Source organism: Schistocerca americana, chromosome 8 (assembly GCF_021461395.2).
Source record: "Schistocerca americana isolate TAMUIC-IGC-003095 chromosome 8, iqSchAmer2.1, whole genome shotgun sequence".
Classification (NCBI taxonomy): Eukaryota; Metazoa; Arthropoda; class Insecta; order Orthoptera; family Acrididae; genus Schistocerca; species Schistocerca americana.
Window position 1 is genome coordinate 506,210,799 of NC_060126.1, and position 17,427 is coordinate 506,228,225.

The following is a 17,427-nucleotide window of genomic DNA, read 5'->3' on the forward strand; positions in this document are numbered from 1 at the left end:
CAATGTCAGCCATCAATGACATATTAGATTAGATTAGATTTACTTTCATTCCAATTGATCCGTAGTGAGGAGGTCCTCCTGGATGTGGAACATGTCAGAAAAACAACAATACATGACAAATATTTACAACTAAAACAAATAAACTAATGTACCATTCCACAGGTCCCAAGTGGAATGATCGTCATTTTTAATGAACACTAAGAGTCATTTTACAAATACTAATGCACTGAATTTAAAATAAAAAACGTTTTTTATTTATTTATAAGGTAATAAACATGTAATACAACTACTGTAATACTTATTTACAATGAACACATTACTGCACTGAAATGGTGCAGAAGTTAGATTATACTTACACACACACACACACACACACACACACACACACACACACACACACACACACACACACACACAAATTTTCAGTGAACACATTACTGCACTGAAATTGTGCAGAAGTTATGTTGTACTTATATACAAATCAGTTGGTTTTACTAAGAAATTCATCAATGGAGTAGAAGGAGTTGGCCACCAATAAATCCTTTAGGCTTCTCTTAAACTGAATTTCATTGGTTGTTAAGCTTTTTATGGCTGCTGGCAAGTTATTGAAAATGTGTGTTCCTGAATAATGCACACCTTTTTGTACAAGACTAAGTGACTTTAAATTCTTGTGAAGATTATTCTTATTTCTAGTATTGATTCCATGAATTGAGCTGTTGGTTTGAAAAAGTGATATATTTTTAATGACAAATTTCATTAAGGAATAAATATACTGGGAAGCTGTAGTTAGTATCCCTAGTTCCCTAAACAGGCTTCTGCAGGATGTTCTTGAGTTCACACCACATATAATTCTTACTGGACGTTTTTGTGCCCGGAAAACTTTAGCTTGGCTTGATGAATTACCCCAAAAAATAATCCCATATGACATTATGGAATGAAAGTAAGCATAGTATGCCAGCTTTTTCATTTTTATATCCCCTACGTCTGACAAAATTCGCATTGCAAACAGAGATTTGTTAAGACGCTTCAGCAGTTCTGTGGTGTGCTCCTCCCAATTGAATTTATTATCAAGCTGTAATCCCAAGAATTTAACACTGTCCACTTCTTCTATCTTCTTGTCATCATATGTTAGACATATACTCTTGGGACACCCCTTACAAGTTCTGAACTGCATGTAGTGTGTTTTTTCAAAGTTTAGTGACAAAGAATTGGCTAGGAACCAGTGATTAATGTCCACAAATATTTTATTGGCTGATCTTCCTAAGACTACACTTGATTTGCTATTTATTGCAATGTTTGTATCATCGGCAAACAAAACAAACTTGGCATCTGGTAATGTTACTGATGAAAGGTCATTGATATACACAAGAAAAAGTAAGGGCCCCAAAATGGAACCTTGTGGGACCCCACATGTAACTAGTTCCCAGTTGGATGATGCCTGATAGACATGTATCAAGCTCTTTCCTAATAACACCCTTTGTTTCCTGCCAGAGATATAAGATTTGAACCATTTTGCAGCATTTCCTGTTACACTATAATATTCTAGTTTACTTAAAAGGATATTGTGATTTACACAGTCAAATGCCTTTGATAGATCACAAAATATACCAGTTGCCTGCAATTTTTTGTCTAATGAATTAAGCACATTTTCACTGTAAGTGAAGATAGCCTTCTCAATATCAGAACCTTTTAGAAATCCAAACTGTGACTTTGACAGTATGTTATTTGAGATAAGATGGTTATAAAGACGACAGTACATTACTTTTTCGAAAATTTTTGAGAATGCTGGTAACAGTGAAATTGGACGGAAATTTGATGCTATTTCTTTATCTCCCTTCTTAAACAGTGGCTTAACTTCAGCATATTTCAGCCATTCAGGAAATATTCCACTGATAAACGACTGGTTACACAGATAGCTTAATATGTTACTTAGCTCAGAATCACATTCTTTAATTAACTTTGTTGATATTTCATCATACCCACTAGATGTTTTTGATTTTAAAGATTTTATTATGGACATTATTTCTGTTGGGGTAGTGAGGGTCAAATTCATATTATGGAAATTACTTGAAATGTCTGGTCTAAGGTAATCCATAGCAGCATCTACCGAACCTGACAACCCCATCTTTTCAGTAACAGTTATAAAATGTTTGTTAAAAAGTTCTGCAACACTATACACATCTGTCACCAATGTATCATTTACTCTTAATGCTATTTGTTCCTCTTCATGTCTGGTCCTACCGGTCTCCTCCTTCACTATATCCCATATTGTCTTTATTTTGTTATCTGATATGACTATCTTTTCCTTGTAATATATTTGCTTTGACATCCATATTACAGTCTTTAATATTTTGCAGTATTTCTTATAATGTGCTATAGCATCAACATTGGAAATGTTTCGGATTGACAGATACAGTTTTCTTTTTGTTTTACAAGATACCCTTATTCCTCGAGTAATCCATGGCTTCTTTGTAGATTTTCCTCTAACCTTGGTAAGTTTTGGGGGAAAGCAGTGTTCAAATAAGGTAAGCACTTTATTAGCAAAAATGTTATATTTTTCATTCATGCCATGAGCACTGTAAACATCAGTCCAGTGAATGTCTCTGAGGAGTGTCCTAAAATAATCAATTTTTGGCTTACTGATTACCCTCTTGAGCTCAGATTTAACAGATTTTATATCCTGTTCAGTATTAACATTTAACAGAAGGAACTGCATGTCATGGTCTGAGAGGCCATTGGCTATTGGTTTTGTAATATAATTTTGTTCATTGGACTTTTCTATAAAGATATTATCAATGGCTGTTTGTGAGCAAGTGGCTATCCTAGTGGGGAACTTTACTGTGGGAATTAAGTTGAATGATAATGTTACTAACTCAAATAAGTTCTTATTCGGAGAGTCTTTAAGGAAATCTACATTGAAATCACCAGCAACCACTATTTCTTTGTTTTTGGTTATTAAATGGGCCAGTACAGCTTCAAGGTGGTTTACAAACAGATTAAAGTTACCTGCAGGTGCTCGATATACACTTAATATTATGAAAGATTTTTTGTGAAAATCTAATTCTGTTGCACATGCTTCCATATGCTGTTCTAGGCAAAATTTATGAATGTCTATGTTCTTAAATTTATGACAGTTCCTGATGAATGTGGCAACTCCTCCTTTCTCCATTTCTGATCTACAAAAGTGAGATGCTAACCTAAACCCTGTAACACTTAAAAGTTCTATACCAGTGGTCACATGATGTTCAGAGAGGCAGATTATGTCAGCTGGGTTTGAAGACTCTAATTCATCTATGCATATAGTTAATTCATTAATTTTATTTCTCAGTCCTCGAATATTTTGATGCAATAGAGATAGCTGACATTTCACATTGTCTGAGTTAAAATTGGGTGGAGTTAAAATATCTGCTGACAGTTGAAAATTCTTAACCAATGGCTGTTTATGCTGATGTAATAAGCTGGAATTATGTTTTTTGATTTCTTTTTCAAACTGAAGGTTTGTCTCAGTTCTAACCTCTCTTAAAATTTGCTTTCTTTCTGTCCTCCCTACCCTAAAAAAGGGTCTTTTCTGAATCCTATAACCACTGGTATTTTACCACTCATGACAGTGCCTCCCCCCTTTAACTTTCCTGCTATTTCCCCAGCCAATTTACCCTTCCCCTTCCTGTTGAGGTGAAGGCCATGCCTAGTATAATCCCACCTACTGAGAGAATCAACATGAACCACACCAATGTGTGACCCCGCACCCGACATGAGCAGCCGTTCCAGCTCCAAATTAACTCTCTTGACAGAAGAGTTCAAATGAGGTCGGTCATGGCGCCCAAGAACAGATACAAACTCAACACTAGTATGCTTCGATGCTGATGCAATCTTCGCCAGGTCACACTCTATACTGTACCCAGGATTTCTGTCAATACTGTTACCTGCCCCACCCACTATAACCACGGTGTCTTCCTTAGTGAAATCTTTGCAAAGTGATCCTAAATCCTCTGTCACCTGCTCCAGACCAGCACTAGGTTTAAAAAAATTGGTGACCTGGTATTCTGATCCTAGTTCATCCTGCAAGAGTTGGCCAACACCTCTTCCATGGGAACTACCTAACAACAACACTTTCTTTCTCTTTTCTGATTTCCCTACATTCTTACTTTTCAATCTGCTGCTGAAAGTTTGTTGTGCCCTGTCTACACCTGCAACTGCTTGAGGCTCACCAGCTTCTAACTGAAGCAACAGGTCAAATCTATTTTCCACATTCACCATAAAGCTGTCAGACAAAGTTCTAGGCCTGTTCCTCCTGTTGCCTGTTGCCACTTCCCACCTCTCTTTACCCTTCTCCCTCCTTAACCTGTCAAGATCTCCCCTGGCCTTGTCTAATTCAGCCTGAAGGGCAGCAATTTTCCCCTCCTGTTCCAGTATCTTCCTATCTCTACTACAAATCCTACAAAACCACTGATGAGTCTCATTTACTTCCCCTATTCCCACGCCACTACAGTCACCCACATGGAAAAAACTACAGCACCCATCACACCAAAGCCCCGACCTAACAATTCTACGGCAAGTCAAGCACTTTTCACTCATGATAAACGTAATAGTTGATTAAGAATAAGTCAGTTAAATTACAGATAAACACGAAAATATGGTTACACAAATTTGGCCTATACGCAACTGTGTGTAAACAAAAACAAAAGTGTAAAGTTTCTGAAACAACAAGTTAAATTTTACGCTACTTTCCGGAAATGCTAGTTAAATAATGAAGAGGTAAGCTAAGTTAAATTGCTGGAGAGAGCAAGGAACAACTAAGCGAAATTCTATAGATTTGCTGCAGCAGAACGTAAACAAAAAATACGACTGTACGGTCTTTTCGCGTTTTCTGCTATATTACGTAAAGAAAAGTGAAACCTTTAATGGTACACTTAAACGGCACACTAATACACTTATTTACCACGTAATCAGTACTAATCTATATGTTTTATAATCTAAAATAACTTATCTTTACGAGAACACCAAAACTCGCGCTAGTCGCCTGGCTGCAGGGCTGCCAACCAAGATACCAGGTGACATGATTTACATACTTAATATCACATAACTTTCCTGTGAGACTCTTGTTGCTATTAAGGGTGATTGTATCCATCTCTATACCTGACTCAGAATAAAAAATGTGACTTGGTAACTAGTTGTTTCAGTACAGCTACCCTTAGAACAACCACTCACAGAATAATATTGATCAATCAGAGAATCAGCTTGGTCTGTTCACCATTGTCACATCACATTGCTACCTTATAAGTCAGTTGCAAAAAGTTTCAAACAATGCTACCAGTCAGTAAAATAACAAGTGTGATTTGTTTGTATTGTTTACATCATTTCTGTGAGCAATTTATGTGACAGAACATCTAACACAGGCTGTTAACAGACAGCATATGAATGTATCCATAACTGAAATGCTCAGTTATTGCTACCACAGCCACATTGCATTCACAAGCAAATGTGGACAGACAATATTGGTCCCTCCAATGCTCATCTGTCAATCACTTCGTTATTTTGATTGAGGCATAGAACTTATTTTCACCCTTCTTGCTCTATTCGCGCATTGAATCTGCAGCTTAATGTATCTTTTAACAGTGTATGTTTCTTTTCTCATAAAATTTAAAATCTCACAAGCTCCTTCTTGTAAGGTTGGTTTTTTTTACACACATATCCAAAAACTCACTAATTTTATGAATATTTTGCTTCAGCCTCTTCCTTGTACCACTAAACCAACTGCATGCCTACATTAAAACTAAGTTTACGAATACTGATTACCTGTTTTCTGGGATTCCCTGTGTCATACCATTCTGGGCCTCTTTTTGCAGTAATTTGTGTGTGACTGCTGAGAGTTGCTTACTAAGTTCTCCCATTTTTCCATGAAGGTTCAACTTGTAGTTTTCGATTTCCTGTGCACAAAATATCAAATAAGTAAATAAAACTCCATTTGTTATTGGACAATTTCTAGCAAGTATTTTGGGATTAGGGATCAGCACGAGTTGGTCTCATAACTCAAAGCTCTCATTCAGAAACTAGAATATACTCTTAATGATAGCAACATTTCATTCAGTACAAAATGTTAGACCCAGGGTTTGTTTTAGAGTTGTTAGTTCACATGCATGGACTTATGAGACCTCACTTTCACAGTACTACTTCACCCCACCCCTTTACAAAAAGGACAAAATCTGACAGTGTCTCTTCAAAAACTTTCTTGCTACTGTAACTTATTATTAAAAATTTACTTAACCATGAAAAATTAAGAGAGAGTTAGTCCACAATCTGTAAATTATTTATAACAACAAAATGGAGTTTCTTTTGAAAGATATAACCTAAAAGTACTTGGAAATGATGGTATTTCACACCAGGGACTATGTTAGACATAAGACATAAATTCTCTTTGCAACATAACCTACACAAATGTAAATAATAGACGAGCAGGAGAGAAAAATAAATGAATAAAAAGAGATGTGAGGAAAGGGTTGTACAGCCTCCAGCAGGTCTTTTGACAGTTGTTAGGCACAATCTGGAGAACTTTACTGGTAAGGTTAGAACTTGCACAATTTGTAAATTTAATAAAGGCAAGCACTCACTTGATAGCCGAGGCAATCCACCACAAAGGTGTGCGCGCGCACGCACGCGCACGCACACGCACACGCGCACGCGCACACACACACACACACACACACACACACACACACACACACACAATATTGTCATCGTGCTGCAGCCTAACATATCCAGAAACTTAGTAACAAGTCATGGACATCCACAAAAACGTATCCAAGAAGGGGCAAGATTTAAAAATTGGTAATTTTTATATCGCTGACTCAGTGAGTTGGAAAACTAAATCTGAATGAAAACTAAATCTGTATGGAAGTACACAGCACTTATCGTATGTCAAATGATTGACAGTTTCAAATCAATGTTTTTTGAAGAGAGATTACCTTAGTACCAAAAAGGCAAGCATACTTCACTAGTACATACAAAGAACTTCTTGTATGATCAGTATGAATATTGATTCCTCCTCTTTGATTTAACAACCTGACTTCCACCCCTTTGATTAGATCCAGCAATCTAATGAGTCAGGAAAGAAAGCTAGAAAATAGTCACAAAAGATATTTTTGCTCGTATGTCATTACTTAAAATTTAACCCGGAAAATTACAAATCTGGGCTAGGGGAAAAAAGAAAACTTGTTTGTTATTAAAAAAAATCAAACACCAAAAATGTCACTTTCAAAGTAGAGAAACAGGACATACACTTTCAAAGTGCTTCTCCACCGAGACGAATGGTGAAGTACTGATGATGTGCAGCAGGAGCAGGAGCTGTGCTTGTCGGAGCTGGGGATGGATGTTGGGCAGGGACATTACAAAGTCATGCTTATTTTGTGATGGGAAAAGGTGCCAGAGTACACCAGCAAGAGGTCTGGAATGTGCCCTCCCTGTAGCTCAATAAAGGCTGTACGAGGAAGGGACTGGGAACAGACTGGGAACTTTTTTTCGCAGTGTTATGTAGGACTTCTTCACATTCATCTCAACTGCAGGGCTTTGCCAAAACCACCAACTGCACCAAGGAAAGGGCAAAAGTTCCTGTGAACAGCCTGACCACCAAACAAACCCAAGTAATACTGTGACTGGTGTGTGGTAAAGCCACAATATTTCCTGTGGCACTTGGCAATGCTAAATCTCCAGTTTAGTACAACATAATCATACAGAAATGTAAGAGAATTCTGTAATGAATTAATAGCTTGTAGCTTGGCTCCTCCAACAGATGTCTACACTGATCAGCCAGAACATTATGACCACCTATCTAATAGCCAGTATGTCCACCTTTGCCACAGGTAACAGTGGCAAAGCATCATGGCATGGAAGGAATGAGTTCTTGGTATGTCACCAAGGAATTTGGCACCACATCTGCACAAACAAGTCACCTAACTCTCGTAAATTCCGGGGAGGAGAGACGATGAGCTCTGATGTCATGTTCAGTCCCATCCCAGATGTGTCCAATTGGGTTCAGATCTGGCGAGCTGCTAGGCCAGCACATCAGCCCCTCGAACCACCCCATCACACTCCTGGCCTTGTGACATGGTGCATTATCTTGCTGAAAAGTGCCACTGTCATAGGCAAACATGATTGTCATGAAACAGTGTAAATGGCCTGTAAAGAGCATACGATAGATACTCCTTGGTCATCATGGTGCCTTGCATAATCTCCACTGGACCCATGGACGCCCATGTGAATGTTTCTGAGGGCATAATAGAGCCACTGCAAGCTTGTCTCTGTCCCCCTTTTAAATCTCAAAATATTTGGAAGCAAGGCCTACATTCACATTCTGGGAACTAACCAATGACAATGGGGCAACAAAAATATTGAGTATGTCTTGGTAGCATTCTGTGAAGAATTAAAAGCTTACAGGCTTTTTGAAACAAATTGCCGAAGAATCAATAAAATGGCACACACTTTTTTATGAAGGTGCTTCTATACTGTATAAAGAAGAAATCGAGTCACAGGATCCAAACCGATTGTTCATTCTATTCACAGAACAGAAACAGAATGCAAGAACAACAACTGAGCTAGAAAAAAAGGTGAACCTGAGACTATAACATCAATCACTGCACACTGGCAGCAATTATGAATTAAGCCCAGATAATGCAAATGATGACAATGAGCAATTGCTGCACATAGAGTCAATATGAACAGTCATCAAATAGTGGAGATGCTGAGTCGCTATATTCTATCTTGGATTTTCCATTGTTTGAAGAGTCATCAAGCATTTTATAGTTAAAGAAGCTACACGACGTGATTACTTATTGGGCTAAACAGTCAACTAAAGCCAATCCCGTCTCACTGGAAGACAATGCTGAAACCTGGCTGAAGGCAATGGAAGAAGAGTTACAATCTTGTAAAGAGAACCACACATGGTGTCTGTCAGTTTACATTCAGACAAGAAGCCAACAAATGCAAAATGGGTAGTCAAAACTAAGACAGATCTGAAAGGCCACATTGTACCCTACAAAGCATAACTCGCCAGAAAAAGTCATGCTCAGAAGCAAGGCTTGGACTAGGATGAAACATATGCACCAGTTATCAGGTATAATCATTAAGGTCCTTATTCGCTGTGGCTGATGAACGTGAACTTGACATTGATCATGTACAGGGCTATTACAAATGATTGAAGCGATTTCATAAATTCACTGTAGCTCCATTCATTGACATATGGTCACGACACACTACAGATACGTAGAAAAACTCAAAGTTTTGTTCAGCTGAAGCCGCACTTCAGGTTTCTGCCACCAGAGCGCTCGAGAGTGCAGTGAGACAAAATGGTGACAGGAGCCGAGAAAGCGTTATGTCGTGCTTGAAATGCACTCACATCAGTCAGTCATAACAGCGCAACGACACTTCAAGACGAAGTTCAACACAGATCCACCAACTGCTAACTCCATTAGGCGATGGTATGCGCAGTTTAAAGCTTCTGGATGCCTCTGTAAGGGGAAATCAACGGGTCGGCCTGCAGTGAGCAAAGAAATGGTTGAACGTGTGCGAGCAAGTTTCACGCGTAGCCCGCGGAAGTCGACGAATAAAGCAAGCAGGGAGCTACACGTACCACAGCCGACGGTTTGGAAAATCTTACGGAAAAGGCTAAAGCAGAAGTCTTACCGTTTACAATTGCTACACTTCCATCATGATGTTCGGCATTTCTTAAACAGGAGATTGGAAAGCCGATGGATCGGTCGTGGTGGAGATCATGATCAGCAATTCATGTCATGGCCTCCACGCTCTCCCGACTTAACCCGATGCGATTTCTTTCTGTGGGGTTATGTGAAAGATTCAGTGTTTAAACCTCCTCTACGAAGAAACGTGCCAGAACTGCGAGCTCGCATCAACGATGCTTTCGAACTCATTGATGGGGACATGCTGCGCCGAGTGTGGCAGGAACTTGATTATCGGCTTGATGTCTGCCGAATCACTAAAGGGGCACATATCGAACATTTGTGAATGCCTAAAAAAAATTTTTGAGTTTTTGTATGTGTGTGCAAAGCATTGTGAAAATATCTCAAATAATAAAGTTATTGTACAGCTGTGAAATCGCTTCAATCATTTGTAATAACCCTGTAGATGCTGATACAGCTTTCTTGACTTACCTGGAGAGACTTATGTGAATACTACAGAAGTAGATCCAGTTTTGAGGAGAGTGAATGACACTTGGGCAGGGGAGGGGGGGGGGGGGGGGGGGGGGGGGGGGGGACCAACAACAACAAACATACAAACTTGAAATTAGACGGTACACAGTTGAATGTAAACTTCAAAAACATGACAATGACTATTGCAAAAATCAAGGTTCTGACATTTAAATGGTTGCTCTTTGTGTGGACAACATGCTAATTTTCAGTAGCAAACAAGGAGAGAATGATCTCCTCAAAAACAATCTACCAGAAATCTTCCAGCTCAGTGAAGCTACTAACTGTTTACATACCCAAATTATTAGGAAGCACAGAAAACATTGTCTGTGGATGGAGCATGCACTATGTACAGCAAATTCTCAACAGATTCGATAAAAAAAAATGTAACCTGATCTACGCCAGTGGACGATAACCTGGTGCTCACTCTCGATATGAGTCCAAAAACAGAATACAAGCAAGAAGTTATGAAGAACATACCCTATCATGAAGCAATAGTCTTGGTTCATTTAGAAACAAGGTCTGACCTCATTTACTCGATATGAACTGTCAGCTACTTTTGTAATAATCCATGGATACGCTGGTGGCAGTCAGAAGGATCTATGGATACCCAAAAGGTACCAAGAGTATGAAGCTACTGCTTTCTAAAGCAGAGAACTGCCACATAATAGGTTACTGTGATGCAGATTGGGCAGGAGATCCTAAGGATTGTAGATTGTAGATTGTATTTTATTGGTCCTGTTGTCTACATAGCAGCTTATGCGTAAGACATTGGACAAGTCAAGTTATAAATATACAGGCTGAAAGTAATTTCAAGGCATACATATTTAAGCTTACAATAATACATATTTAAGCTTACAATAATACACTTTACACACAAGTATTTATATAACACATTTCATAAATTTAAATATTCTTCAATGGAATAAAAGCAGTGATGCTGTACATATGACTTTAGAGATTTTCCAAATGTATTGACCTCAGTGATAGCTTTTTTGTTTTCAGGAAGTTTGTTGTAAAGCTTAACTCCCATGTGAAAAGTACCTTTTTGGCACAGTGCTGTGCTGATTTGAGTCATATGTAAGTTCCTGTTTTGTCTGGTAAAGTGCTCATGTATATCACAGTTTTTTTGTAGCCTCCGGTCCTTGCCTATTACATTTAATTTAAAGAACAAAAGGGTTTCCATAATGTATACACATGGTAATGGAGGAATACCAGATTTCTTAAACAGGGGTTTACAAGAGTCTCTAGGCTTGCACCCAAACAAGATTCTAATGGCCCTTTTTTGTAGTTTAAAAGTGCTATTAGCTATTTTAGAGTTTCCCCAGAAGGTGACCCCATATCTAACACGAGAATGAAAGTACGCATGATATGCATTCATTACTGTTTTCTCACTACAGCATGATTTTAATGAACAAAGAAGATAACATGTTTTGCTCAGTTCTGTATTGAGACATTCAATATGCTTATTCCATCTGATGTTACTCTGCAGCCAAAGTCCTAAGAATTTAGTTTCAGTACTGTTACCAACTGGTTCGTCATTGATAGAGACTGATGGGATAAACATGTCCTTGTTAGGAACATTGTGGAATTTTAGAGCAACGGTTTTCTTACTGTTTATTACAAGCTGGTTATTCTGTGCCCAGCTGCTAAGTTGTTTCGTGACCGTGTTTACTGTCTGCTGTAACTGTTCATCGTCGTCTCCTTTTAGGATATAAAGTTAACAACTGAATATCTTTTAAATATCAAGAAGCAGTGATGTCCTGGCATAGAAAGAAATAATTAACAGTAGCTGAATCCACAACTGATGCACAACATATGGCCCTGGCCTCAGCACGTCAGAAGGCTCTGCGGCTTCAAAGGCTAAGACACAGTGAACTACCTCCAAACCCAATAAGAAATACCCAACCAAACTAGCGTGTGACAAGAATGAGCAACTGACCTGTCGAAGGCTAGTGGCTTTCAGAGCCAAACCAAACATATAGTTACAAGATACCACTTTATAAGAGGTGAAACGGAGTCAGCCCAATCATTGTGGGAAATACCGCTGAAAAAGCCTCATCACCGTCTACTGCTACAAGATTTTGCAATTAAAATGTAGTTTCTTTTTGTTTTGTAATTTTTGCAGCCACAATTCTACTGCGGGTGTGAGAATTTAGAATCAGTGCCCCATCTATTAACAAGTCTTTTGCATTGGTACAATGTTACTCCTGGTGTGTCGAGTTCCTTACTTCACATTCATTGTTAGATTTTTATCTCTCTCTCTCTCTCTCTCTCTCTCTCTCTCTCTCTCTCTCTCTCTCTCTCTGTGTGTGTGTGTGTGTGTGTGTGTGTGTGTGTGTGTGCGTGCACCAATCATATGTTGCCTGTAAAACTCTGTGAACAGTCTACCTAAGAACAATGGCACTGCAGAGCATTACTTTCTTCACCAGACATACACTTCACTTTCTTGCATTATACCTGTATTGTTTTGCGAACTATAGGGGGTATGCAGAATTCCTTACACGTTACCCATTTATGTTTGATAGGAGTATCAATACAACATCTCCATACTTTTTTAAAAAAAGTCTCAACTAATGCAGTACATTTTAGTCATACCTTCCTGAGAAGTGTGAAAGGCTTAGCATTCTGTGGCCTGGTGGATATTTGTTGTTCAAGTTTCGTGCATTTTTCGTTCAACATTGCCTTAAGAAGCCTTAAGGTACGAATGAAGGGTGGCACCTCAGCATCTGGAATAACTTCCCAGTTTCGGCTCTGTAGTCTTGCTGTTACCTCAAACGCTTTGAGAAGACGTTCGACAAACTCCAACTGCAGACAAAGATTTTACAATGTTCAAATAAGAGTAAAAACATTTCTCTTTCATAAGAATATTACAAATGGACAATGTGGATGACAACTTTTGTGCAATCAAAATCAGAAACAATAAAAATGCATCACTCAGTTTCTGGACAATCAGAGCCCTTATAAATTCACATAAACAATGTTTGTTTTCACATGTGAACTAATAGGTTTTATCTTCATCTCCCTAGATATCATACAGTAGTATTTACTAACACAGAACTAAGATGACACTTTTAAATGTGTGCTCAATGAAATACAAGCGGTGTCCTGACTAAAATATTCTTGATCTGCAAAAGACGATGGTGAAAACCATTGCTCAACTACCTAATGGGACGGGAAAAAAAAGGTTACATAACATAGTGACCAAGTTGTCAACAATTTTGGAGGTAAAGCTCTTCTTGTATTTCATATCTTTGCAAGAACACAAGGAGCACAGAAAACAAAAGTCACAAAGGGAGGTAGAACTAAATTTCCGGCTGGTCTCTAGAGTGATTGCTATAAATGCTGACAGCTGTAAATGGTCACTACAATCCTTAAAGCCAACGTAAATATACCAGTAGAATATGAAGACACATCCTAGGAAAGCAGGAAACTGTCTAGTGTGATACATGGCCTGACACTCTGTCTGATTTGTTCCATTGATTCTGGGTGTGGTTGCAAAGAGGTTCATGACATGAAGAAAGGCGAAAAGACAGCACAACAAAATAGTCTTCCCAGTTACTGAGAAATATTTTCCATTCAATATCATGTCAAATGTTTAAAAGTCCATGATACAAATTTGTGAAAATAGACACAGATCAGTCCATATTACTAGAATTATTTTTGAAGAAGAAACTAAAAAAAATATTTGCAGTTATAGGTTTCATACATACAATAAATTAACTGTTATGAATTGTAAGTATTCTTCCTGTATTTAACTCCTCTAACATTAGGCAAATATTATTTACTGAATATTGGAGCATTTCCCCCCATTAAGTTACTAATAAACTGTTCATAACAGCACTATTATGACACGAGTGAAGGTAAAATGGCTGCATATTTAATTTGAAGGAAGTTGTGCCTGAAACAATGTTAAGAGACTCTCCAACATTCTGACAACCTAATCATTTTTGTTCACAGTGTCTGAGCCCAGGTGGCAAGTACACACAATATCATCAATCACAGCACTTGACAAAGATGATCAGGTCACTTTCCAAGGTATTACACATGAAACTAGAGTTGTCATCCTGACTCAATGCATAAAAGTATACCGTGTATCAATCTTACACACACACACACACACACACACACACACACACACACACACACAAAAAAAAAAAATACATAAAAAATTACAACTCAGGAACTAAGTCCTCAGCACACCTGCTCTCCTCTGTCCTAATGCTCAGCTCCAGACCAGGCTGTTCCAATGCCGACCCATCGGGCACGGGCATCCACCAACACTCTCCAGCTCGCCTGCGGGCAAATGCAGTTGGTGTAGGCAAGCCACCAGAAAGTTTGACTGCACACTTTCTGCACATGCACAACCCGCTTGGCCACCACCAGCCATCCGAGCTCAGCAAACTGACTACGGCTGCGTGTGCTGCAGCCCAGCTGCAAGACTGCTTGCACGTCAGCTGTTTGCCCATCCCCGCCCGCCTACTCTCATCGTGCCAATGATGGCAACTTTCCTCCTTCCAATTTTTTTATTTTAAATGAACAGACACAAAAATTGAGTTAAATGTATTCAAAAATACTACCACACATAATACCTCTTCCTTGGCATAGGACAACTTCATCGTCCTCTTCCTAACAGGATCGACAAGACCGAGATGAGTAAATATTGACATCTGAAATTGGCCCATTGCAAACCAAAGTTGGCTTGCCATTGCAGTGATTCTGATCTGCACAGTAGATTTTCCGCGACTGAGTTCCTGCTGCAATTGTTCGTGAAACTGCACTATGTCTTCAAAAGACTCACAAAGAGAAAGACATCCATTCAGGTTGTTTGTATAATTTCTATGAGGCTCGGCAATCCTCAGAAACTTTCTTGCGGTATCAATCTGGAATGAAAAAACCAATAAATATTATCAAGTCTGACTTACTTTCTTCCATGTTTTACAGTCAGAGTTAAACTTAATATTGATCAATTTATAGTCACCTGGATGCTAGTTTTTTTTTTTTTTTTCTCTTCTTTTCTTTTTATATATTTCCCATACATTTTGTACACAAAATTACTGCAAAATTTATTTGATAAATAAAGAAATACCGAAGCACAACTATTAAAGCAAGCAAAAATATGTTGGGTTTTCTAGCCACTAAAGATCTGGTTTTGCAATGGCCATGAAATATCTCACCACAGACATAAAATCAAATCAAATATTACTGCATTTCAGAAGTGCTGTAACTAGATATTTTGAATTAATCATAAAGGGCAACAGTATCACACAAATGTAATTAGACAGATGACAGTTTTTCAGATCTCTGCAAATCCAACTTCTTAGGAAATTCTTTTGCTACTAAATTCATTACAGGAATTTATTAAGATATTCATTGAGTAGTAGCAACTGATCTGATTTATAGAATGATTAATGTTTGTTCAATCAGGTACAGGATTTGACTTTTATCAGGAACCTGTATCTACCAATACGATGGTTGCCCTTGGCTGACAACAAGTATGTTTATAGTAATTTAGGATAGTCATTAACTTGCTGCTGTTTCTCATGCCACTCTGGACAGAAACACAGAGATTATGTCTGGACCGGCTGGTGATAGAGGTCACGTGCTTGGGTCACTGTGTGTGTGTGTGTGTGTGTGTGTGTGTGTGTGTGTGTGTGTTTTTTTTAAGAAGGCTTTGGTCGAAAGCTTAAATGTGTAATGGTCTTTCTGCTGTACCTGTCTGTAACTCAACGTGTCAACTTTCTGGTGAGTAGCAATCTATCCTTTTCATAATACTTCTGATCAGTGTTACTGAAGCATACATGTAACAATGAAAAGTACAAGCAAGTGCACTTAGCCTTAATTACTGTGAATAATTTATGGTACATATTCATCCTTGAATAGAACAAAATATATCTGAAATTAAGATAATTATGTTAGTAATTAAGTCTGGCTATAACTAATGAATTATTTATATCTAAAAACAAAGATTATGTGACTTACCAAACGAAAGTGCTAGCAGGTCGATAGACACACAAACAAACACAAACATACACACAAAATTCAAGCTTTTGCAAGCAACAGTTGCTTTGTCAGGAAAGAGGGAAGGAGAGGGAAAGACGAAAGGATGTGGGTTTTAAGGGAGAGGGTAAGGAGTCATTCCAATCCCGGGAGCGGAAAGACTTACCTTAGGGGGAAAAAAGGACAGGTATACACTTGCATACACACACATATCCATCCGCACATACACAGACACAAGCAGACATTTGTAAAGGCAAAGAGTTTGGGCAGAGATATCAGTCGAGGCGGAAGTACAGAGGCAAAGATGTTGTTGAAAGACAGATGAGGTATGAGAGGCAGCAAATTGAAATTAGAAATTAGCGGAGATTGAGGCCTGGCGGATAACGAGAAGAGAGGATATACTGAAGGGCAAGTTCCCATCTCCGAAGTTCTGACAGGTTGGTGTTAGTGGGAAGTATCCAGATAACCCGGACGGTGTAACACTGTGCCAAGATGTGCTGGCCGTGCACCAAGGCATGTTTAGCCACAGGGTGATCCTCATTACCAACAAACACTGTCTGCCTGTGTCCATTCATGCGAATGGACAGTTTGTTGCTGGCCATTCCCACATAGAATGCGTCACAGTGTAGGTAGGTCAGTTGGTAAATCACGTGGGTGCTTTCACACGTGGCTCTGCCTTTGATCGTGTACACCTTCCGGGTTACAGGACTGGAGTAAGTGGTGGTGGGAGGGTGCATGGGACAGGTTTTACACCGGGGGCGGTTACAAGGGTAGGAGCCAGAGGGTAGGGAAGGTGGTTTGGGGATTTCATAGGGATGAACTAAGAGGTTACGAAGGTTAGGTGGACGGCGGAAAGACACTCTTGGTGGAGTGGGGAATATTTCGTGAAGGATGGAACTCATTTCAGGGCAGGATTTGAGGAAGTCGTATCCCTGCTGGAGAGCCACATTCAGAATCCGATCCAGTCCCGGAAAGTATCCTGTCACAAGTGGGGTGCTTTTGGGGTTCTTCTGTGGGAGGTTCTGGGTTTGAGGAGATGAGGAAGTGACTCTGGTTATTTGCTTCTGTAGCAGGTCGGGAGGGTAGATGCGGGATGCGAAAGCTGTTTTCAGGTTGTTGGTGTAATGCTTCAGGGATTCCGGACTGGAGCAGATTCGTTTTCCACGAAGACCTAGGCTGTAGGGAAGGGACCGTTTGATGTGGAATGGGTGGCAGCTGTCATAATGGAGGT

At 39.0% G+C, this 17,427-nt stretch overlaps 1 protein-coding gene across 1 annotated transcript in view; it reads right to left on the bottom strand.

Moving 5' to 3' along the window:
• LOC124544805 (midasin-like) overlaps positions 1 to 17,427 on the bottom strand; it is a 291,545-nt gene that overhangs the window by 183,606 nt on the left and 90,512 nt on the right. Inside the window, exons 12-14 of the mRNA XM_047123490.1 lie at positions 14,789 to 15,079; positions 12,795 to 13,004; positions 5,797 to 5,927 (exon numbers count right to left, since the gene is read on the bottom strand). Coding sequence (XP_046979446.1) covers positions 5,797 to 5,927; positions 12,795 to 13,004; positions 14,789 to 15,079 — 632 coding nt within the window. The remainder of the gene's footprint in view (positions 1 to 5,796; positions 5,928 to 12,794; positions 13,005 to 14,788; positions 15,080 to 17,427) is intronic.